At 44.7% G+C, this 22,224-nt stretch overlaps 2 protein-coding genes across 12 annotated transcripts in view; one reads left to right on the top strand and one right to left on the bottom strand.

The window, feature by feature from the left end:
* The window catches only part of gatd1 (glutamine amidotransferase class 1 domain containing 1), a 41,491-nt gene extending 27,216 nt beyond the window's left edge, over positions 1-14,275 (top strand). For all 9 annotated transcript variants that reach the window (XM_086007797.1, XM_086007793.1, XM_086007794.1 and 6 more), the window contains 4 exons: positions 6,295-6,389; positions 9,327-9,420; positions 10,540-10,651; positions 12,681-14,275. In XM_086007797.1, coding sequence (XP_085863923.1) covers positions 6,295-6,389; positions 9,327-9,420; positions 10,540-10,651; positions 12,681-12,687 — 308 coding nt within the window. In that variant the 3' untranslated portion in view covers positions 12,688-14,275. The remainder of the gene's footprint in view (positions 1-6,294; positions 6,390-9,326; positions 9,421-10,539; positions 10,652-12,680) is intronic.
* Positions 14,276-18,449: 4,174 nt separating this feature from the next.
* The window catches only part of LOC147106729 (uncharacterized), a 43,978-nt gene continuing 40,203 nt past the window's right edge, over positions 18,450-22,224 (bottom strand). For all 3 annotated transcript variants that reach the window (XM_086007787.1, XM_086007789.1, XM_086007788.1), the window contains one exon: positions 18,450-19,667. In XM_086007787.1, coding sequence (XP_085863913.1) covers positions 19,525-19,667 — 143 coding nt within the window. In that variant the 3' untranslated portion in view covers positions 18,450-19,524. The remainder of the gene's footprint in view (positions 19,668-22,224) is intronic.

The raw sequence follows: 22,224 nt of genomic DNA, 5'->3' as shown, positions 1-22,224 counted from the left end.
AGGGTCTTCCAAGGAGGTCCCACAGTTGAGAGATAGAAGCTGCAGCACCTCTGACTTTGGTAGGCCTGCTGAAAGACCTGTGCAACAAAAGTTCTGCCACCTGCAACTGATCCCTGTTGAAAGCTCCGTTTTAGCGGTGGAGCTGCAGCTGTGAGGAGGCCACCCACTTGTCAACCCGACAGGATTGGCTGGCGTGGTTTAGGAGGGCTGTGCAACACGTTGAAAATGTGGTAAAATAACAAAGGCCTGTCAAAATAGGATTATAGAGGCTCTTAACCACTATTTAAGGGTCTTAACGACCTCTCCTGACTGATGGAGGCAAGTCCGAATCGCACCCATGAAACCCAAGCCGGCAAAATTGCTTGGAGGCGGGGTCCGAACCCGCCCTCACTTTTTCCGATTTTTATAATTTTTTATTTATTTATTTATTTTATTTCCCCCCCCCCCCCGCCCAACTGTCCAACCTCCAAACCCGCCTCCTTGGGGTTGGGAAAATCGCCCCCAAGAGTCTGAAACGGAAGCTGTTTGCTGGGACAGATTGCTCAAATAAAGTGAAATGTGACTGGTGAGATTTGAAAACAAGATCTAAGTAATGAAAGCCCCCTCTGCAATCTGCAAGTCATACATGGCAACTATAGAGCTAGATATATTCAACATTCCTTCACTTGTGGTGGGGGTGGTATAAGTACATGAAAGCCTGAAGGGGAAAGCTAAATATTAAATGCCAAACATTGATGGGGAATTATTTTTTGGATCTGCAGAAGGCTGGGGGCATGTTTCCCTGGAAAACTTTGAAGTTAGACATTAAAAATGATGCATTCTACTCAATTCTAAGTATTTCACAATTAATACATTTTCCCTCTCTTTTCCCCCCCCCCCCCACCCCCCCAATTCTTCTCTTTCCAGCCGGTAATCATCTTTCACCCAACCCATTCAAGCTGACACTTTTTGTCCCTCCATCTACTTCCAATCCATGCCGTCACTCTCTCACTCCCCAATTCATGCCGGCACTCTCTCACTCCCCAGTTCATGCCGGCACACTCTCTTTCCCCCCCCCCCCCCACCCAGTTCATGCCGGCACTCTCTCACTCCCCCCCAGTTCATGCCGGCACTCTCTCACTCCCCCCCCCCAGTTCATGCCGGCACTCTCTCACTCCCCCCCAGTTCATGCCAGCACTCTCTCACTCTCCCCAGTTCATGCCGGCACACTCTCACTCTCCCCAATTCATGCCGGCACACTCTCACTCTCCCCAATTCATGCCGGCACACTCTCACTCCCCAGTTCATGCCGGCACACTCTCACTCCCCCCCCCAGTTCATGCCGGCACACTCTCACTCCCCAGTTCATGCCGGCACACTCTCACTCCCCAATTCATGCCGGCACACTCTCACTCCCCAATTCATGCCGGCACTCTCTCACTCCCCAGTTCATGCCGGCACACTCTCACTCCCCAATTCATGCCGACACTCTCATTCTCCCCAGTTCATGCCGGCACTCTCTCACTCTCCCCAGTTCATGCCGGCACACTCTCTCTCTCCCCAGTTCATGCCGGCACTCTCACTCCCCAGTTCATGCCGGCACACTCTCACTCCCCAGTTCATGCCGGCACACTCTCTCACTCCCCAGTCCATGCCGGCACTCTCTCACTCCCCCCAGTTCATGCTGCGACTTTCTCTCCCCAGTTCATGCCGGCACACTCTCACTCTCCCCAATTCATGCCGGCACTCTCTCACTCCTCCCCAGTTCATGCCGGCACACTCTCTCTCTCCCCAATTCATGCCGGCACTGTCTCACTCTCCCCAGTTCATGCCGGCACACTCTCACTCCTCCCCAATTTTTGCCGGCACACTCTCACTCTCCCCAGTTCATGCCAGCACACTCTCACTCTCCCCAATTCATGCCGGCACTCTCTCACTCCTCCCCAGTTCATGCCGGCACTCTCTCACTCCCCCCCAATTCATGCCGGCACTCTCTCTAATCCCCAGTTCATGCCGGCACACTCTCACTCTCCCCAATTCATGCCGGCACTCTCTCACTCCTCCCCAGTTCATGCCGGCACTCTCTCTCTCCCCCCCAATTCATGCCGGCACTCTCTCTAATCCCCAGTTCATGCCGGCACACTCTCACTCCCCCCCAATTCATGCCGGCACTCTCTCACTCTCCCCAATCCATGCCGGCACACTCTCACTCCCCAATCCATGCCGGCACTCTCTCACTCCCCAGTTCATGCCGGCACACTCTCACTCCCCAGTTCATGCCGGCACTCTCTCACTCCCCCCAATTCATGCTGGCACACTCTCACTCTCCCCAATTCATGCCGGCACTCTCTCTCACTCTCCCCAATTCATGCCGGCACACTCTCTCTCTCTCTCTCCCCAGTTCATGCCGGCACACTCTCACTCTCCCCAATCCATGCCGGCCCTCTCTCACTCCCCAATCCATGCCGGCACACTCTCACTCCCCCCAATTCATGCCGGCACACTCTCACTCTCCCCAATTCATGCCGGCACTCTCTCACTCTCCCCAATTCATGCCGGCACTCTCTCACTCTCCCCAATTCATGCCGGCACACTCTCACTCTCCCCAATTCATGCCGGCACACTCTCACTCCCCAGTTCATGCCGGCACTCTCTCACTCTTCCCAATTCATGCCGGCACTCTCTCACTCTCCCCAGTTCATGCCGGCACTCTCTCACTCCCCAGTTCATGCCGGCACACTCTCACTCCCCAATTCATGCCGGCACTCTCTCACTCTCCCCAGTTCATGCCGGCACTCTCTCTCTCTCTCTCTCTCTCTCTCTCCGCAATTCATGCCGGCACTCTCTCACTCTCCCCAATTCATGCCGGCACTCTCTCACTCTCCCCAGTTCATGCTGGCACTCTCTCACTCTCCCCAGTTCATGCCGGCACACTCTCACTCCCCCCCAGTTCATGCCGGCACACTCTCACTCTCCCCAGTTCATGCCGGCACACTCTCACTCCCCCCCCCCCAGTTCATGCCGGCACACTCTCACTCCCCAGTTCATGCCGGCACACTCTCACTCCCCAGTTCATGCCGGCACACTCTCACTCCCCAGTTCATGCCGGCACACACTCACTTCCCCCCCCCCAGTTCATGCCGGCACACTCTCACTCCCCAGTTCATGCCGGCACACTCTCACTCACCCCCAGTTCAGGCCGGCACTCTCTCACTCCCCAGTTCATGCCGGCACACTCTCACTCTCCCCAATTCATGCCGGCACTCTCTCACTCCCCCCAGTTCATGCTGCGACTTTCTCTCCCCAGTTCATGCCGGCACACTCTCACTCCCCAGTTCATGCCGGCACACACTCACTCCCCAGTTCATGCCGGCACTCTCTCACTCCCCAGTTCATGCCAGCACACTCTCACTCCCCAGTTCATGCCGGCACACTCTCACTCCCCAGTTCATGCCGGCACTCTCTCGCTCCCCAATCTATGCCGGCACACTCTCACTCTCCCCAGTTCATGCCGGCACACTCTCACTCTCCCCAATTCATGCCGGCACTCTCTCACTCCCCCCAGTTCATGCTGCGACTTTCTCTCCCCAGTTCATGCCGGCACACTCTCACTCCCCAGTTCATGCCGGCACACACTCACTCCCCAGTTCATGCCGGCACTCTCTCACTCCCCAGTTCATGCCAGCACACTCTCACTCCCCAGTTCATGCCGGCACACTCTCACTCCCCAGTTCATGCCGGCACTCTCTCGCTCCCCAATCTATGCCGGCACACTCTCACTCTCCCCAATTCATGCCGGCACACTCTCACTCTCCCCAATCCATGCCGGCACACTCTCACTCCCCAATTCATGCCGGCACACACTCACTCCCCAATTCATGCCGGCACACTCTCACTCTCCCCAGTTCATGCCGGCACTCTCTCACTCCCCAATCCATGCCGGCACTCTCTCACTCTCCCCAATTCATGCCGGCACTCTCTCACTCCCCAGTTCATGCCGGCACTCTCTCACTCTCCCCAATCCATGCCGGCACTCTCTCACTCTCCCCAGTTCATGCCGGCACTCTCTCACTCTCCCCAGTTCATGCCGGCACACTCTCACTCTCCCCAGTTCATGCCGGCACTCTCTCACTCCCCAATTCATGCCGGCACACTCTCACTCTCCCCAGTTCATGCCGGCACTCTCTCACTCTCCCCAGTTCATGCCGGCACTCTCTCACTCTCCCCAGTTCATGCCGGCACACTCTCACTCTCCCCAGTTCATGCCGGCGCTCTCTCACTCCCCCCCAGTTCATGCCGGCACTCTCTCACTCCCCAATCCATGCCGGCACTCTCACTCCCCCCCAGTTCATGCCGGCACTCTCTCACTCCCCAATCCATGCCGGCACTCTCTCACTCCCCCCCAGTTCATGCCTGCACTCTCTCACTCTCCCCAGTCCATGCCGGCACTCTCTCACTCCCCCCAGTTCATGCCGGCACTCTCTCACTCCCCCCCAGTTCATGCCGGCACTCTCTCACTCCCCAATCCATGCCGGCACTCTCTCACTCTCCCCAGTTCATGCCGGCACACTCTCACACACCAGTTCATGCCGGCACACTCTCACTCCCCCCCAGTTCATGCCGGCACTCTCTCACTCCCCAATCCATGCCGGCACTCTCTCACTCCCCAATCCATGCCGGCACTCTCTCACTCTCCCCAGTTCATGCTGCGACTTTCTCTTCCCACTCCCCTTTCAGTTAATGCTAGCCTTGCTCTGACACCCACTGCTCCTTCCCTGTTCCCTTCAGTGCCTGGACTCCATTCCATGTTGTCAGTATGACTGTGCTTGTGAATTTTGGGCATCAAATGAAATCAGAACAGGGAGAAAGTTTCGCCAGATGACAGTAAAACTGTGAACTCCGTCTTGAGAGATTTTTTGCTCTTTGTTTTATTGTGGTATAGAATGTAGCTGGAGACAACTATCTTTTTGGATAAGATGTTTATAAAAAATCCTCCCTGCCAATTCAAGTGGACATTTAAAGATTCCATGTCACTATTGGAAAAAGAACATGGAGTTCTCCTGGTGTTCTGGCCAACATTCCTCCCACAACTATTTTTGGAATTTTTTTTTTCAATTGTTCATTCATTCCACTGCTGCTGTGGGATGTTGCTGGTACAATGGCTGCTGTGTTTACCTACATACGAACTGTCACTGTACATCAAAAATATTTCATTCATTAAAATATTTATATGATAAGGAAATTGGAAGGTTTTTCTTCTAACCAGATTAAGCTGACCTATGACCTGGTTAGGGTTAGCATTAGGAAGGGGAGCTCTCATATTTTTGCTACTGATGATGAATATTTATTGAAAAATCTTAATATTGCTTAATAACAAATTTCTCTAAATTTAAAACGTAGAAGTAGAAGAAACTTCTTTACCCAGAGAGTGGTGAGAATGTGGAACTCGCTACCACGGAGTAGTTGAAGCGAATAGTATAGATGCATTTAAGGGGCAGCTAGATAAGCATAGGAGGGAGAAGGGAATAGAAGTTAGCTGAGGAAAGAGGAGGCTCGAGTGGAGCATAAACGCTGGCATGGACTGGTTGGGCCAAATGGCCTGTTTCTGTGCTGTAGATCCTATGCAATCCTGTGTCAAATAAGTGGGGAGAGATTAACTTAGATAATATTAGATACACTTGTTTTTAAACAACACCATTTTTGGGCCATTAAATCGTACTTTTGCCAGCTTCTACTGTTTTAATTTGAGATCTGATTTACAGGTTTTCTATCCATCTTCTCATCTCTTCTGTTAGTTGCCTCCCACTGCATCAGTCAATCATACAGTCTTTGTTTCTTGAATAGCTTTAATTTCTTGAATGTTTCTTTCCATTGTCTTAGCCATCTAACAAACTTTTGTTTTTCTTTTAAATATATTACATGTTTATTCTCTCATGGTCTTTTTGCTTCTGATTCTATTCAAATGCATGTTTATTTTTCATTCTTTACATTCTGATGAAAGGCTGTAGCTCGTGTGACTGTTAACTTGTGTGTTCTCCAAGGATGCTGACTGACCTGCTCCGATTCCAGTATTTTTGATTTCCAGCATTTGCAGGGATTTTTGGTTTTTTTTTTTTGACAGACTTTTACATTGTAAAAATATCCAGACACTCGGTTCAAGATAGGTGGCAGTGCTATACACAATCTCTCCTAACCAGAGAAAGATGATTGAAATGAAAGACTAGTTGAATGCTTTCCTGAATATAATAATTAGGGGGGGTGGCGGGGGAAGGTAGTCTGTCCTTATTTATTTTTGTTTCATTTGTCTAATTGCAGAGCCAATTTGTGTGGTGGGACATGGCGTTGCTGCTTTGTGTTGTGCTACCAACCAGGACAAGTCGTGGATATTCCAGGGATACAGCATCACTGGAGTAAGCGCCCAGTTTAAATGTACTTTAAATAAAAATACAAGTTTTCTTGTGTTTTATATACCTCATTCCTTGCAAAAGGAAACCACCAGATCACAGGGAACTTCAATTACTCATTCACTTTACCCCATTACTGGCTATTGGATCGCTTTATCGTCTACATTTTTCTGTTTTCTCTCTTGATCTCTTGAAGATACTTATTCCTTGCTGGGGTACGTTTCCACTGATCCATCTTGTTCCAGTGACCATTTTCCACTTGCAGTCAGAATCAGGGGAATTTATAATGGGGAACAAAGAAATGGCAGACCAATTAAATACATACTTTGGTTCTGTCTTCACAAAGGAGGACACAAATAACCTCCCAGAGATGTCGGGGAATATAGGGTCCAATGAGAGGGAGGAACTGAATGAAATCAGTATTTGTAGGGAAATAGTGTTAGGGAAATTGATGGGATTGAAGGCCGATAGATCCCCAGGGCCTGATGATCTACATCCTAGGATACTTAAGGAAGTGGCCCTAGAAATAGTAGATGCATTGCTGGTCATCTTCCAAAATTCTATAGACTCTGGCACAGTTCCCATGGATTGGAGGGTAGCTAATGTAACCCCACTATTTAAAAAAGGTGTAGAGAAAAAGCGGGGAATTATGGACCGGTAAGCCTGACATTGGTAGTGGGGAAAATGCTAGAGTCCATTATAAAAGCTGTAATAGCAGAGCACTTTTAAAACAGTGACCGGATCGGACAAAGTCAACATGGATTTACAAAAGGTAAATCATGCTTGACTAATCTACTGGAATTTTTTGAGGATGTAACTGGTAGAATAGATAAGGGAGAACCAGTGGATGTGGTGTATTTGGACTTTCAGAAGGCTTTTGATAAGGTCCCACATAAGAGATTAGTGTGCAAAGTTAAAGCACATGGGATTGGGGGTAAGATACTGACTTGGATAGAGAACTGGTTGGCAGACAGGAAGCAAAGAGTTGGAATAAACGGGTCTTTTTCCGAGTGGCGGGCAGTGACTAGTGGGGTACCGCAGGGATCGGTGCTAGGACCCCAGTTATTCACAATATATATTAATGATCTAGACGAGGGAACTAGATGTAATATCTCCAAGTTTGCAGACGACGCAAAGCTGGGTGAGCGTGTGTGCTGTGAGGAGGATGCAGAGAAACTCCAGTATAATTTGGACAGGTTGGGTGATTGGGCAGATGCAGTATGTGGATAAATGCGAGGTTATCCACTTTGGTGGCAAAAACAGGAAGGCAGATTATTATCTGAACAGCAATAGATTGGGAAAAGGGGAAGTGCAACGAGACCTGGGTGTCCTTGTGCACCAGTCGCTGAAGGTAAGCATGCAGGTGCAGCAGGCGGGTGCAGCAGGCGGTTAAGAAGGCAAATGGTATGTTGGCCTTCATAGCGAGAGAATTTGAGTACAGGAGCAAGGATGTCTTGCTGCAGTTGTACAGGGCCTTGGTGAGACTGCATCTTGAGTATTGTGTGCAGTTTTGGTCGCCTTATCTGAGGAAGGATGTTCTTGCCAGGAAGGGAGTGCAGCGAAGATTCACCAGACTGATACCTGGGATGGCAGGAATGACGTATGGAGAGAGATTGGGTCGATTGGGCTTGTATTCGCTAGAGTTTAGAAGAATGAGAGGGGATCTCATTGAAACTTAGAAAATTCTAACAGGACTAGACAGACTAGATGCAGGAAGGATGTTCCTGATGGTGGGGGAGTCCAGAACCAGGGGTCACAGTCTAAGGATAAGGGGTAAGCCATTTAGGACTGAGATGAGGAGGAATTTCTTCACCCAGAGTGGTGAACCTGTGGAATTCTCTACCACAGAAGGCAGTGGAGGCCAATTCATTAAATATATTCAAGAAGGAGTTGGATATATTTCTTAAGGCTAAAGGGATCAAGGGATATGGGGAGAAAGCAGGGACAGGGTACTGAATTTGGATGATCAGCCATGATCTCATTTAATGGGGGAACAGGCTCGAGGGGCTGAATGGCCTACTCCTGCTCCTATCTTCTGTGTTTTCTATGTAAGCCCAAACACTCAAAATTAACGGGATATTTTACCTTGGAGAGCATTAATGTGAAGCTTGATCCTGTCTTCACCTGTCGTCCACACATTCATCATTTCTAGTCGGGGTCACAATAACAATCCAGAGTGGGAACCCTGGCCGACTTTCCTTCTTCCCGCACTGCTCCCCCCCCCCCACCCCATCTTTACCCAGATGCAGTGAGGTCAAGTGAGATGACCTAACTGTTCTGACTGGGAATAATAGATTCAACACAGACTAAGGAGAGAACGTGGAACCTTCTGGTCTGTATGGCTTAGTATCACATCATGTTGTGAATTTTCCCATGGAATCAGCATGCATCTTCAATACAATGTTAACATTTTTGATGCCCTTGCTACATATATGAAAGTATGTGCTGGAGTTTTAGTTAACCTCTAACATGCAGTGCATGAGTATGTGAGGAAGATGACGAGGTGAGAGAGAGGTTCATTTTTACATTTTGACTGTAGGACAGTTGTCCATTGCATTGAAATAAATGTCCTTTTGATAATTCCTCTGGCTGCTCAAACTCCATAGCCTTGATTTTCCTCGAGTACTCCTGATCTACCACGATAATGTCAGCGGAAATCCTGAGAAATGCCATTTTTAGCAGGTGATTTTGTCGATCTCCCACTCGAGCACCCCCCGCAAAAATTCCAGGTGTATATATTTTGAAAACCTAATATTTATAGACCTTCAGATAAACAGGCCATGTTTAATTACTGTAACTGTGACCGTGCCATGCAGGAGTAATCTAGATTACTGATCTAGATGCGTTGATAGTACTGTTCATGTCCAAAGATGATAATCTGGTCTAAGATTAGCTTTTGTAGTTTATTTTAATAAATGTATAATTGACCATTTCTCTTTACAGCCCTCTGTCTTTGAGCTAGTGAGGAGGAAAGATTTTGCCAGCCTCCCAGTCATTGTGGAGGATTTTGTGAAAGACTCTGGAGCCACCTTCAGTGGTAGGCCAGCTTTGTTTCTGTTTTGGGGTAATTGATGTAATTCAGGGGCTTTTTGGCTTCCTTTACACCTAAGAGAAAGTTTCTGGTTTGTGCGAACCTTTTGTTAAAACACCCAACTGATTTCTCTTTAGCTGAGTGTTGTATTGTGAGTCCAAGCTGCTACGGCTTTGGTGATCATGGCAACATAAAATCAATGTAATTGGTGTTTGAGCTTTCATCACAGGTTCAAGGGGATGCTGAAATGATCATTGGTGTGACTTTTTTTTGAAAAAGAGACCGTGGCATTCATTGCCATTAGATGACTCAATATTTTCATTTCAGTATTTTCCCTCAATTACCTCGCCTTGTGCTTTGAAGGTAGCCTTTGGCTGGGTGGGATTCCACGAGGATTGGCAGCTCTTTTGCACCTCATCCAAATGGCTATACTTAATCGCTGAGGCCAGACAGTGAATGTTGATAGCTGTACAGGGATAATCGCAGCCAGACCTAATCCTGTCATCGCACATCTGCCTCTAAGGGAAGTTTTCACTAGTGACTAAAAGCTGCAACAAAAGGGATTTCTCTGATATATGACTGGCATGCCCTTTGCTGAAACAGAATAAATTAACATAAATATTGGAACTCTTGCATTGCTATGTAACCGTAGCAAGGAATATGACATAATCCATTGGAAAAAAAAGTTATTAGGGAGTTGGAATGATCTACTTTTGTAAACAGTTGTTTCACTCTTAAGTGAATTGATTCTGGAATCTCCAGAATTGTTCAATATTAAATACTAGCTGTATGAATCCTGGTATTTACTTTATGCAGTTAAGTTCTAAGCTAGCCAGGTTTGGTGTGCACCATCCCAGCCAATGATTGTCATTCTCACTTTTTTTTTTCCCCCTCACCCTTCCTGCTCCCCAGCTGCTATTAGTAAATGGTATTCTTTCAAAAGACCTAAAATGATCAATGTGAAATCTCTGTGACATGGAAGCTGCAGACCCACAGTCTTCAGCTCAAGAAAGGAGCAATTCTATGCCTTTTGAGAGTTGGGGAGGAACCACAGGGACACAGTCTCTCTGAGGGTTGGATGTAATGGTTAAACCTTAAGTATCATATCTCTCTCTCTATTTTTAGCTAGTGAACCAGATGCTGTCCATGTGGTGGTCGACAGGCACCTTATAACTGGGCAGAATGACCAGTCTACTCTCACCGCCATCCAGAACCTCATTCTTTTCTGTAATGTAAGGTGAGAAATTGTTTGAGAATCAATTGCTGCAAATAGTGTTATCCACTGACATTTCAGAAGGAACTACTTAGTAACTCTAGCAGTAGAGTGTTGGAGTCCCATGCAGGAACCCTGGGTGTAAACAGCAATCCTGGTATTCATATTCTACTCTTCTCTACGGTACACGTGAATCCAACCAGTTCTTGTCTGGGTTGTTAGATGAAGCATTTTTTTCTGAGGGGAGGGGAAGGAAAGAATGTGCAGGGGCACCTTCTGTTGATCAGTGGGAAATGGTTGTGATCAGTGAGGCAGTTAAGCCTGTATGTCACTGACACTATACCACTGATCACAAGATAATTACAGATGTGGAAGGCCATTTGGCTCATTAATGCTCATGCATTCAGACTCTACAGTCTCCCATTGCAGCCTTCAATTATTTCTTACATGATTCCAGGGTTTCCACCTCCGCTACTCTATCCAGAAGTCCATTTCGTGTATTAATCATTATTTATGTAAAAACAACTTCCTCATATCTGTCTTAACTGCCTTTTATTAGTTTTAATTTGTTTCTGCTTGTTCCACACATAATTTATTTTGAAATAATTGTCCAGTTTAGCTCCAAGTTCACCTCTGCCTCTTTACAACAACATCTCATTTTGTATTTCCAAACAGCCTCATCCATATCGATTGCCCCTCCTAGTTTGGTAACATCTACAAATGTTATCAATTTTCATTGAGTTTCTGAATCCAGCCCATCAATGTAAATTAGAAACAGAAGTGGTCCCAATACCAATTCCTGGGCACCTAACTCAGCACCACCCTCAATCCTCATATAGCTCCTCTGACAAGTACCCACTGTTTTCTACCCTTCAGCCACTTTCTTATCCATTCCCCAAATTTGCCCTGACTTCCCATAGTTTTGAGCTTAACTGGTGAGGGACTTTTATCAAATTCCATTTAGAAGACTGGGTGCACCACATCATGGGACTTCTTTCAGTCCACTTAGAATGTCACTTCCTCAAAGAATTCAAGGATATTGGTAAGGTAGAATGTTCCCCATCTGAATCCATGTTGGCTGCTGTTTAGTAGGTTACTATTGTACAGATAATCTGATAATTGATTCCATTATTTTATACTGTATTGAAGTAAGGCTCGTGGGCCTGTGGTTGCTTGGTTGCCATTTTTGGAAACATGCACCATGTTTCTAATCAACTTATACCATCCCAATGTTCACTTGCTCCCTCACAATGGCCAGCAACATCTCGCATCTGCTCCTCTCGGTACTCTGGGATTAATGCCATCTTTGAGCCCTTTTAGCCTGTCTAATTTAATTTATATTGAAGTTATTAATTCTAATTCTGAGGGCAAGTTGTTAATGCATTTGAATACTTGGATGAGGGTAGCATTGGTAACTGAGCACGGCATAGTCCCTGTGAAGGAAAAGCCTCGTATTTAGAGTGACTGCACCTATCATCTTTTAATGTGGCACTGCCACCATGTTAAGTGGAACAGACTAAGTGCAGATCTAGCAGCTCAAAATGGGGCATCCATGAGGTACTGTTGGCCAACAGCAGCAGAATTGTACACCACCGCCATCTGTAACCTCATGGCCCAATGAATCCATTGCTACTGCATCACCGTTAAGCTGGAAGACCAACCCTGATTCAGTGGAGAGTGTCGAAGGAGATGCCAGGAGCAGCACCAGGCATACCTTAGAATAAGGCACCAACTTAGTGAAGCTACAGCACAAGGCTACCTGCATGCTAAACACCAAGAACAGAAGGTTATAGACAGCTAAGCAGTCCCACAACAACTGGATCAGAGCACAGCTGTGTAGCCCTAATATATCCAGTCAAAAATGGTGGTAAGCAATCAGGCACCTAGTTGATCTTCCCAGATTGTAACCAAAAACAGGGTAAGTATCAAAGCGGCTTTAGTGTTGAAATATTGAAACCCTTGGTTTTGCAGAAAGTTTTCTTGTGATTGATTTCAGAAAGTAAAAGTTGTGTTTCTCGATCCCCAAATCTTTGAACCTTTTCTCTGCTTCCAGGAAATGATTGCACTTTAGTTCATGATCGTATTAAGACTTAGCAGTTTGACTGATGAACTGGAAATGTACAAAATCCCAACTCTCACATCCAACAGGAAACCAGCAAACCATGTCGGGCAGAAGCTGACCCTCGAGTGCCTCAGCCATGTTGAAGAGGTCTGCCAAACATTTCATTTTCAAATGCATGTCTTTGCACACACAAGATTGTGACCCTCTTAGTAAATCAGATTGAGCAACAAAAAGTATGTGACTTACTAATGTTGAACCTGCTTGTGTTAACTGTGACCAAATAAGTGTTTTGAATTAAATAAATTGTATATTGGGGCTACCTGCAAATCAACTGTAACAAGATGAACATTTCCTAGAGAGATGTAAAATCTGGGGACTACTTGTATACAATGTACTACCCTAATTTCTATAAGAAAATAGCAGTATGAGCACAATTTAAAAAAAAAAAAAAAAAATGTGATTATGTTTCTTACAATAATGTAAGTGTTGGATTGGCCTTCCTAGGTTGCTTGGGATGTTACCAATGGAAATAGCAAGAGAAACAAATTCAAAACGGTATGGGCGCCACTCTGGAGTTGCTCATGTGTTGGGAACCATGCTGTAAACTGTGATTGCACATATCCCAATCTATGACATGGTATCCTGGGGTCAAGTGGTTTCTGAGCAACACTGACTAGTTTGAAGTCACACATCTGTGCTATTTACCATGGATCAGTACAGGGATGCTTGATCCTGTTGATACCTGTGAACTGGACTAGCAGTGAGGGAGATCTGACTTAAGAGTCTTTATGGTAGTAAGAAACAACCTGTGGACTAAAACATTAATAATAATACATTTCCCCACACCCAGAATGTACTTTCCTTGAGTGGTAAAAAGAGAGGTAAAAACTTGCACCTGACTGTTGTTCTGCTCAGAAGGGATTGGCATCCTCAACTAGAAAGAATACTGGCCTGGCACTAGACCAGCCATTATATTTTTTAAACCTTGCTCCAGTGGATGTTGGTTCCTCATGTTCCATTGATTGTATCGACCTAGTATTGCTTCCCCTGAGTTGGACAACTCCTACTGCAACGAGTGGAGCTGCTCTGAAAGCCTCCCTTTGGTGATGTCACCACAGCAGTGAAGAGACCTGACATGGTGTCTCCTTAGACAAGATTTTTTCCTTTTTTTAATAGACAATTGGGAGTACTTTGAACAAATAGTAAACCCCCTGACATTCTTTTGACTTTTAAACATTTTAAAATCCCTTCTCTGCTTTCAATCCCTCCAGAAGAAAGACTATGTGGTATAGCAGTCTTCATGTTGGGATTGCAATATACTTGTGTTGTAGCTACTAACTAACCTGGAGCTCCCAAGTATTTAAAACTAAGAATATTCTGAAGGAAGTGAATCAAAGGAAGTAAATTTCTTATTTGCCTGTTTGTTTAATTAAAATACACCCAGATGTTGAGGGATGAAGCCCTGAGCAAGCTTTGAGGCAGCTACTGTTAACAAAAATGAAGAGCATACATGTTGGGCCATTGGTTCACCTGACTCATTGTGTCTGTATAAAAGTTCTTACAAAATAAAATGCTAGTATTTAAAATGTCCTGCTTTTAAATGTTTATACAGGTAGACTATCCCTTATCCGCACTTCCGAAAACCTCTGAAAACCGAAAGTTTTTTCGTGGAGCGTAACTAGAGTATTTATGGTCTATATTTATCCCACTATTTAATTTACCAAATTATTACTGTACAAATAAACTAATATTTATAGTCTTTATTTATCCCACTCAGTGTGAATATTCATAAGGTTCGCTGCAGAAATATTAATGTGTTTGCCTACGGTGTGCTGCCCAGACCCCTGCTAGGGTGTTACATACTGATTCTGAATACCATTCTGAAATCCGAAAAATTCCGAATTCTGAAAAACATCTGGTCCCAAGGGTTTCGGATAAGGGATAGTGCACCTGTATTGTCCAGTTTTATTATTTAAGTTGTCCGTACTTGTTGAATTGAAGGTAGGGCTGCCATCTTTTGACAGGTCTGCACGGGACAGGTCAGGGGGTGGGTCCTGACTCTTTTACAAATCAAACTTGTATCTAGTTTTAAGTTTCAGAAATTTCCAGACATCCCACTCAAAAAAAACAACAAAAAAAACAGGTTGTCCAGTCCAAAACTGGGCAGGTGGAAATCCTAGCTTGCGATAAGGTTGCCACCATTTTCAAATCTAAATACCTGCATAGGACAGGATTGTGGCTTGAGTTACATTACTACTTGGAAGTTCATTAGTTATAAAGATTATTATGGTTTTAATGTCTAATGCATTATAAGTGGTAAAGGTAGACGTCTACTTTAAAAGCCAGCCTTGTGATATCTGGGCCGTCTGGAAATTTAATCAACAAGGTTAGTGGAAAACTAGACAGGTTACAACCCTAGTTGAAGCCTGAGTTTTTAAGAATTCCAAAATCCCCTCTAAAGAATTCTTCAGAGAATCTTTACTCTGGATTTCTACATTTGCTAGCAAGGTCCCAGATTCGATCCCTGGTCTTTGCTGAATTAGCTCACCTCAGTCGGGTTGGCTGTTTGGGTGATACATTTGGCCTCCGTTGCCTTGGTCTAGAGAGGATAAAACTCAGCCAAGGTTCCTACTCCCGATTGCTATCAATGTCCTCCTGTTGAAAAGTGGACATCTGTGAACATTGGACTTGGTTAAAGAGCCTGCTGACACTTAACTGACTTGATTCACAAGTGAAGAATGGCATGAAGACTTATTATGACACCATCCCATTCATTCTCAGTACTGTACCTCAGTCATGCATTTCAAATGGGGAAAATTGTCTTTTAAAATGACTCATCTCTTTAAAATGGTTACTGTTGAAACCTTTTCCTTATACATCATAGAGCAGTGATTCCCAAACTGCAGGGGCAAGGAGGATACCAGTCGAAGTTTCCTTTTAATCTATTCCCACATCACCGGCATTACTTTGCTGGTAGCACTGGGTTTCACAGCACTTCCAGCAAAATGAAAGCAGGTTTGGGAATTTCCTTCCAGTGAGTCTATTGATATGATTGGACTTTAGCTGTTTTAAACACTTTTGGGTTTTAATATAAAGTGACAAAACAGCTGGGTTACCAGCTATATCTATGCTAACATTAGTTATGCAAAAAATAATGTTTCTTAGAAAGGTGGTGCACGTGTTGGACCTAAATCTCCAAGTATAGAGTATTACAGATGTGAAGCAGAGTCTTTGGACTTCCTGTGTGTGGAGTCACAGTGCTGCCCACGTCCCTTTCGATATCTTCATTTTTAACCAACGTAGCGTTTTTTTGTGTTTTGGTAGAGGTCACTTTTCCTATTTAAAGTCTTTGTTATACACCAATCATTTTTTGATTTTAAAACAAGTTATAAAGAATACTTTGTAAATAAGTTCTGCATATATGAGCCACTGTACTTCCAGGCCTAGGAACTACACAGGAACAGCACTAAAAGATGGATTATTTTTGTTTTTTTTTGAGATTACAGTAATTTGAAAGTGAAACATCACTAAAATATAACTTTGGGGGGGGGGGGGGGGGGGGGTTTCCAAAACCATCAGTTTAAACTGCTTTAGCTTACTGGCATCCAGGTTGTTACTAAGTTTCATTAGTAACTGCCCAGTTAAACAGCAGTGTGACCAGGATACAAGTTTGATTACAAAGATAAAGATAGTTCCTTCTGTAGAAGCCCATGAACCCCCCCCCCCCCCATTGTAGCATCAAACTGAATGATTCCTGCCTAATTTTTAGCTTTCCTATGTGTTGATTGACACAACTTTAATCCTCTTCATTTACATATCGAAAATTAAGATCTATATTCTATTTGAGCAACACCTACTCAGTATTTTGTAAAGACATTTCCTTTTATGTGCTTTGGGAGTTTGCAAAAGATGCTGGTCTATTAATAGATTTCAAGTGAGTCCCTGGATTATTGCTCACAGCACAGATCAATTTTTTTTTTCCAGCTCAGATTCAGGTTTATGAAATTAAAGTGTTATAAGAACATAAGAAATAAGGGCAGGAGTAGGCCATACGGCGCCTCGAGCCTGCTCCGCCATTCAATAAGATTGTGGCTGATTATTGACCTCAACTCCATTTTCCTGCCTGATCCTCATATCCCTTGATTCCCCACGAGTCCAAAAATCTATCTATCTCAGTCTTGAATATACTCCGACTCAGCATTCACAGCCCTCTGGGGCAGAGAATTCCAAAGATTCATAACCCTCCTAGTGAAGAAATTCCTCTGCGTCTCGGTCTTAAATGCCCTACCCCTTATCCTGAGACTATACCCCCTCATATGCTATAAAATTCAGTGGATATAACTTCTGTTTGTGTCTCGTGTCATGTGGAACCACGATCGAATTCTTGGTAGCTTGTAACGTGGAGTCATGAATGAGCCATGGACAGTCTGCATAATAAATCTGCATGACTGGGACAGTACGATGTGAACAGCTTGATCGTTTGTTGCTCAAGCTTCATACCTTGTCTTAATTTACTCTTCCAATTTGTCACAACTCCCTTCCTTTAGGTGCTGATGCATGCTAGGATACAGTGCCATGGGCATTGGCTGCAATCTTGTACGTCACAGGTGACTGTTGTTCAATATGTAAATCGAGGGCGTGAAATTCCACAAGGGTTCTCCGCTCGTCTGGCATTACTTAGCGGAAAGAGCCACGGAAACCTCGGAGAAACGGTTTAAACATCACTTATTCCATTTTCTGGAGTTTCCGCAGCTCTTTCACCAAAGTTATGGCAGCCAAGCAGGCGAACCCCTGCCGGAATTCACATGGAATCTCAGCAGCAACACAGGCGGCTCAACAAGAACTAGATGAACTGGACCAGACACAGCGATGTTACAGAAGTGGAGGAATTTCTGGGGGATGTGCGGCTGCAGGAGCGGCCGGTCGGTGGTCTTGTGTCTGAAAAGACAGTTGACAGTTTGTACTTCATTGACACAGGAGACGAAAAGATCTGCTCCATAATAAAAAAAAATTGAAGCAGATCGACCTAATTCTACATTCAGAAGGCTATTTGACTGAGGAGGGAATCCTTTCCTCGCCCAATGTTTGCACCTGTGTACTTTTGTGTGGGCTCGCTGCTTAGCAAACAGGATGGAGATGCCAGCAGATTTGTTTTCTCCTTTCTAGCCAGGAGCATTGATGCTATTTGTCGTGACAGCTTGGTTATGATCAGCTAACTCAGTATAGACCAGGCATTGATTGTGAGATATCATGATCAATGAATGTTCACTGATCCATTAATACCATCACATACATCCCATTTTCTGTAATTATATTCTGTCGGCTCCTCTTGAAACCTCCACACACGGGTGGGTTCTAGACCTGCTCCTAGATTTTTACCAATGTTACTGTAGCTATAACTGGTCACGGGAACAAAAAAAGAGTGACATTTAGTGACCGGGCCTCTAATCCTTCCCCTCCTCATGTGAAGGAGCATCTAGTATCTGCTTGGAACTTCTCCAGGGTGACATAGTTTGGATCGAAATCTCATCAGCTGGAGAACTGCAGGCACAAACCCATATGTGACCATTTTGGTTCGAATGCATTAACTGTGTCACAGCCCTGTCGATGATCTCACAAGACAGTGCGATCTGTTTAAAACGTTAGTGCCAGTTCATTTTTATACAACAGCATGACACTCCTCTTCAGTGATGTTAAATGGACAGGAGTTGCTATGCTAGTACCCCAGTTGTACTGACTATAGTTATAGTTGGAGTGCAGCCGGATGCAGCAAACGTTTATTGATTGTGGGTGACAATATTTGACATGTGGGAGTACAGTAGGTTATACAGGATAAGTAGCTAGAATTAAGATTGCGATTACAGGTTGAGTCTGCCTGTCCCCTGTTTTAACTTACAGGTGTCCACAACTAATAGACTCACAGGCTTTGAGTAAATAGTTCTTTGTCTTTTTTTAAGTAAGTAAAAAATTTGTAGTCCAGCAGAATTCCATTGTCAGTTCTTCCCCTATGCCTGCAGCAGAATCTGGTATAACACTGCAAGACCGTATCATACATCCTCAATTGAACTCCACTGGCCCGTAACCACAACTGACAGCATAATCAAACTTTGATTTGTTTTGGGGTGACTATTCATGCTTAATCAAAGTGAGGGTTGTCGGAGCTGGGAATGGAACAGTTTCCCATTCCATGTGCCCATTATCGGCATCCATGTAACGCGCGCTCTCTACTCTTGCAGCTCAGCCCCAAACGCAGTGATGACCCTCCTACTGCCCTAGTGTGACATTTCCCACATTGCCATTCTTATGGCCTCTCTGAATGAAGTTATCAATTCAATGCCAATCTAAACTGAATGATGGGTGATTTTTTTTTTTTGCTGTGGGGCTGGGCCTATGAGGAGCTGGGTCGGAGTTCTCATTTCACATTGACCCATAACAGAAAGCGGGGAGAAGAGACTTTCATCTAATCAGGCCAAGCTGGGTTTGAGGCCAGACCCAGAAGGTGAAGGAGCAATGCCCCAGTCCGGTATGCCACCCAGTTCCTCGGTGGTTGAGTTGTAAATGGATTCAGGCAGGGAGAAGATTACAGTCTCGATTTGTGATGATTTATTTTTTGCACTTTTGCAAAAAATGTAGAAATGGAGTTCAAATCCAGAAAATAAATTCCAAATCCATTCCAAGCCCCAAGAGAGCACAGCATGATTCTGAAATCAAACATTGCAGGGTGCAAGGCCTCTAACTGACAGCAGAGGGAGCTGTAGGAGGTGAATTCCAATGAACAGATACATTAATCACATGTCCGGCAAGTCCCAGTGCTTCGCCGTTCAGTTTGTTTTTATCAGAATGGTCTGGCCTGACGGGAATTTCTAATTCTGCTCCTGTAGTGTAGTCCCACAAACGATCGCTTCAACAAGATCAGAACAACGTAGACCACGGTGCCTCCTAACGCTAAGCCAACTGTGATGGCTGCGTAATTATGACCTTGGGTTAAAAAGAAAAAAAAAAGTATTTAAATTCTTTGGCTACATGACATCTGAGTAGGTCAACTTTGGACCAGTCTGTTTTGTGAGGGGGGAGGGGGGGTGCGGTTTCAAAATTTCTAAAATGTAAACCAAACACCAAAAACTTGCATTTTTAAAATTGAAATGCTTTTTAAAAAAAATACATACTGCAGCTGTTTTAAAATGTGAAGACAATAGACATGAAGAGGTTTAGAGAAAACATTGGAACTCAAACCAGCGTGTTCTCCTCTATCTTTCCCTTATTTCATGTCCATTTTTAGATTTGGCAAAAGGTGACACTCCTAAACAAGAGACCCAGATGCTTTGCCATAAGTGGGCTTTTTGTTTGTAGAAATTCAAATTCTGCCAACTCAACACATCTGTCAAGTTATTGTGACATCTCCATATCACACAACATGCACACATGACCCTATCAGTGAGCTGGATCAGTGCCGAGTTAGTGGGCGTTCTGTGCTGTAGATTTGCACCTACTTGGCATTTGTTGAGATTACCCAAAGTCATTTCACTCACAACCTGTACAGAGAAGGCACTTTAATCCCATCAATCGGGAATGGATTCTGAGTACAGAATGTTAATATCTATTGCCACTCTTCACACACAAAGTAGTGGAAAGTTAAAAAATGTCTCACTAAAAGTAAAGTACTTGATTCCCAAGTAGATGACGGGTTCATTCCTTTTGGTCCCCTTTCACTTGTACTCAGATACAGCGCCCATATAAATGGCAAAACTCACCCAACTCATGGAGCAACACTCAACTGACAGTCCAGAAATTGGGTGAATTTTACTGTTTAGATGGCTGCTTTAACTGAGATGCTGAATAAATGAAGACCATCTCCTCCACCACCAATGGCTTGCCATCCTCTTAAGTATTTCCTCCTTTTCTGAAGTGAATGTACAACCTGTTCATTATGATGATGAAAGTACAAGAGGTCAACCTGAGCCATACAACACCAGACCCAATTGAGTTGCCAATGTGTACTCAAGGTGACCGTGAGATGCATAAGCCATACTCTATACACAATGTACTGTACAAAGGGACTTTGGAAATGTTAAAGGCAAGCCCTGCCCAATGACTCACTGGTAAATGCATTTCCTAGTGTGATACTGATCAGGAATAATTTTCCAAAACTCCCTGGACTCGGCAAAGGTCCCGGCAGACTGGAAAACTGCGAATGTAACACCCTTATTTAAAAAGGGCAGTAGACAGAAGGCTGGAAACTATAGACCGGTTAGCCTAACATCTGTGGTAGGTAAAATTTTGGAGTCCATTATTAAGGAGACCGTAACAGGACATTTGGATAATCATAATTTAATAGGACAAAGTCAGCATGGTTTTATGAAGGGGAAGTCATGTTTGACAAATTTGCTGGAGTTCTTTGAGGAAGTAACATATAGGGTGGATAAAGGGGAACCAGTGGACGTAGTGTATTTAGACTTCCAAAAGGCATTTGACAAGGTGCCACACAAAAGATTATTGCTTAAGATAAAAAATCACGGGATTGGGGGTAATATTCTGGCATAGATAGAGGATTGGCTATCTAACAGAAGGCAGAGAGTTGGGATAAATGGTTCATTCTCAGACTGGCAATCAGTAACTAGTGGTGTTCCGCAGGGGTCAGTGCTGGGTCCCCAACTCTTTACAATCTATATTAACGATTTGGAGGAGGGGACCGAGTGTAACATATCAAAGTTTGCAGATGATACTAAGATGGGAGGGAAAGTAGTGAGTGAGGAGGACATAAAAAACCTGCTAGGGGACATAGACAGGCTAAGTAAGTGGGCAGAGATTTGGCAGATGGAATACAATACTGGAAAGTGTGAGGTTATGCACTTTGGCAGGAAAAATCGTAGAGCAAGTTATTATCTTAATGGCAAGAAACTGGAAAGTACTGAAGTACAAAGGGATCTGGGGGTCCTGGTGCACGAAACTCAAAAGGTTAGTATGCAGGTGCAGCAAGTGATTAAGAAGGCCAATGGAATGTTGGCTTTCATTGCTAGGGGGATAGAATATAAAAATAGGGAGGTATTGCTTCAGTTGTACAAGGTATTGGTGAGACCGCACCTGGAATACTGCGTACAGTTTTGGTGTCCATACTTAAGAAAGGACATACTTGCTCTCGAGTCAGTACAAAGAAGGTTCACTCGGTTAATCCCGGGGATGAGGGGATGGACATATGAGGAGAGGTTGAGTAGATTGGGACTCTACTCATTGGAGTTCAGAAGAATGAGAGGCGATCTTATTGAAACATATAAGATTGTGAAGGGGTTGGATCGGGTGGATGCGGGGAGGATGTTCCTGATGATGGGTGAAACTAGAACTAGGGGGCATAATCTTAGAATAAGGGGCTGCTCTTTCAAAACTGAGATGAGGAGGAACTACTTCACTCAGGGTGGTAGGTCCATGGAATATGCTGCCCCAAAAAGCTGTAGAAGCTACATCATTACATAAATTTAAAACAGAAATAGACAGTTTCCTAGAAGTAAAGGGAATTAAGGGTTACGGGGAGCGGGCAGGA

Source organism: Somniosus microcephalus, chromosome 15 (genome assembly GCF_052327205.1).
Source record: "Somniosus microcephalus isolate GS21.2 chromosome 15, FLI_Smic_1.0, whole genome shotgun sequence".
NCBI classification, from domain to species: Eukaryota; Metazoa; Chordata; class Chondrichthyes; order Squaliformes; family Somniosidae; genus Somniosus; species Somniosus microcephalus.
Note: the sequence above shows the minus strand (reverse complement) of the source record. Positions and strands in the feature narration are given on the sequence as shown.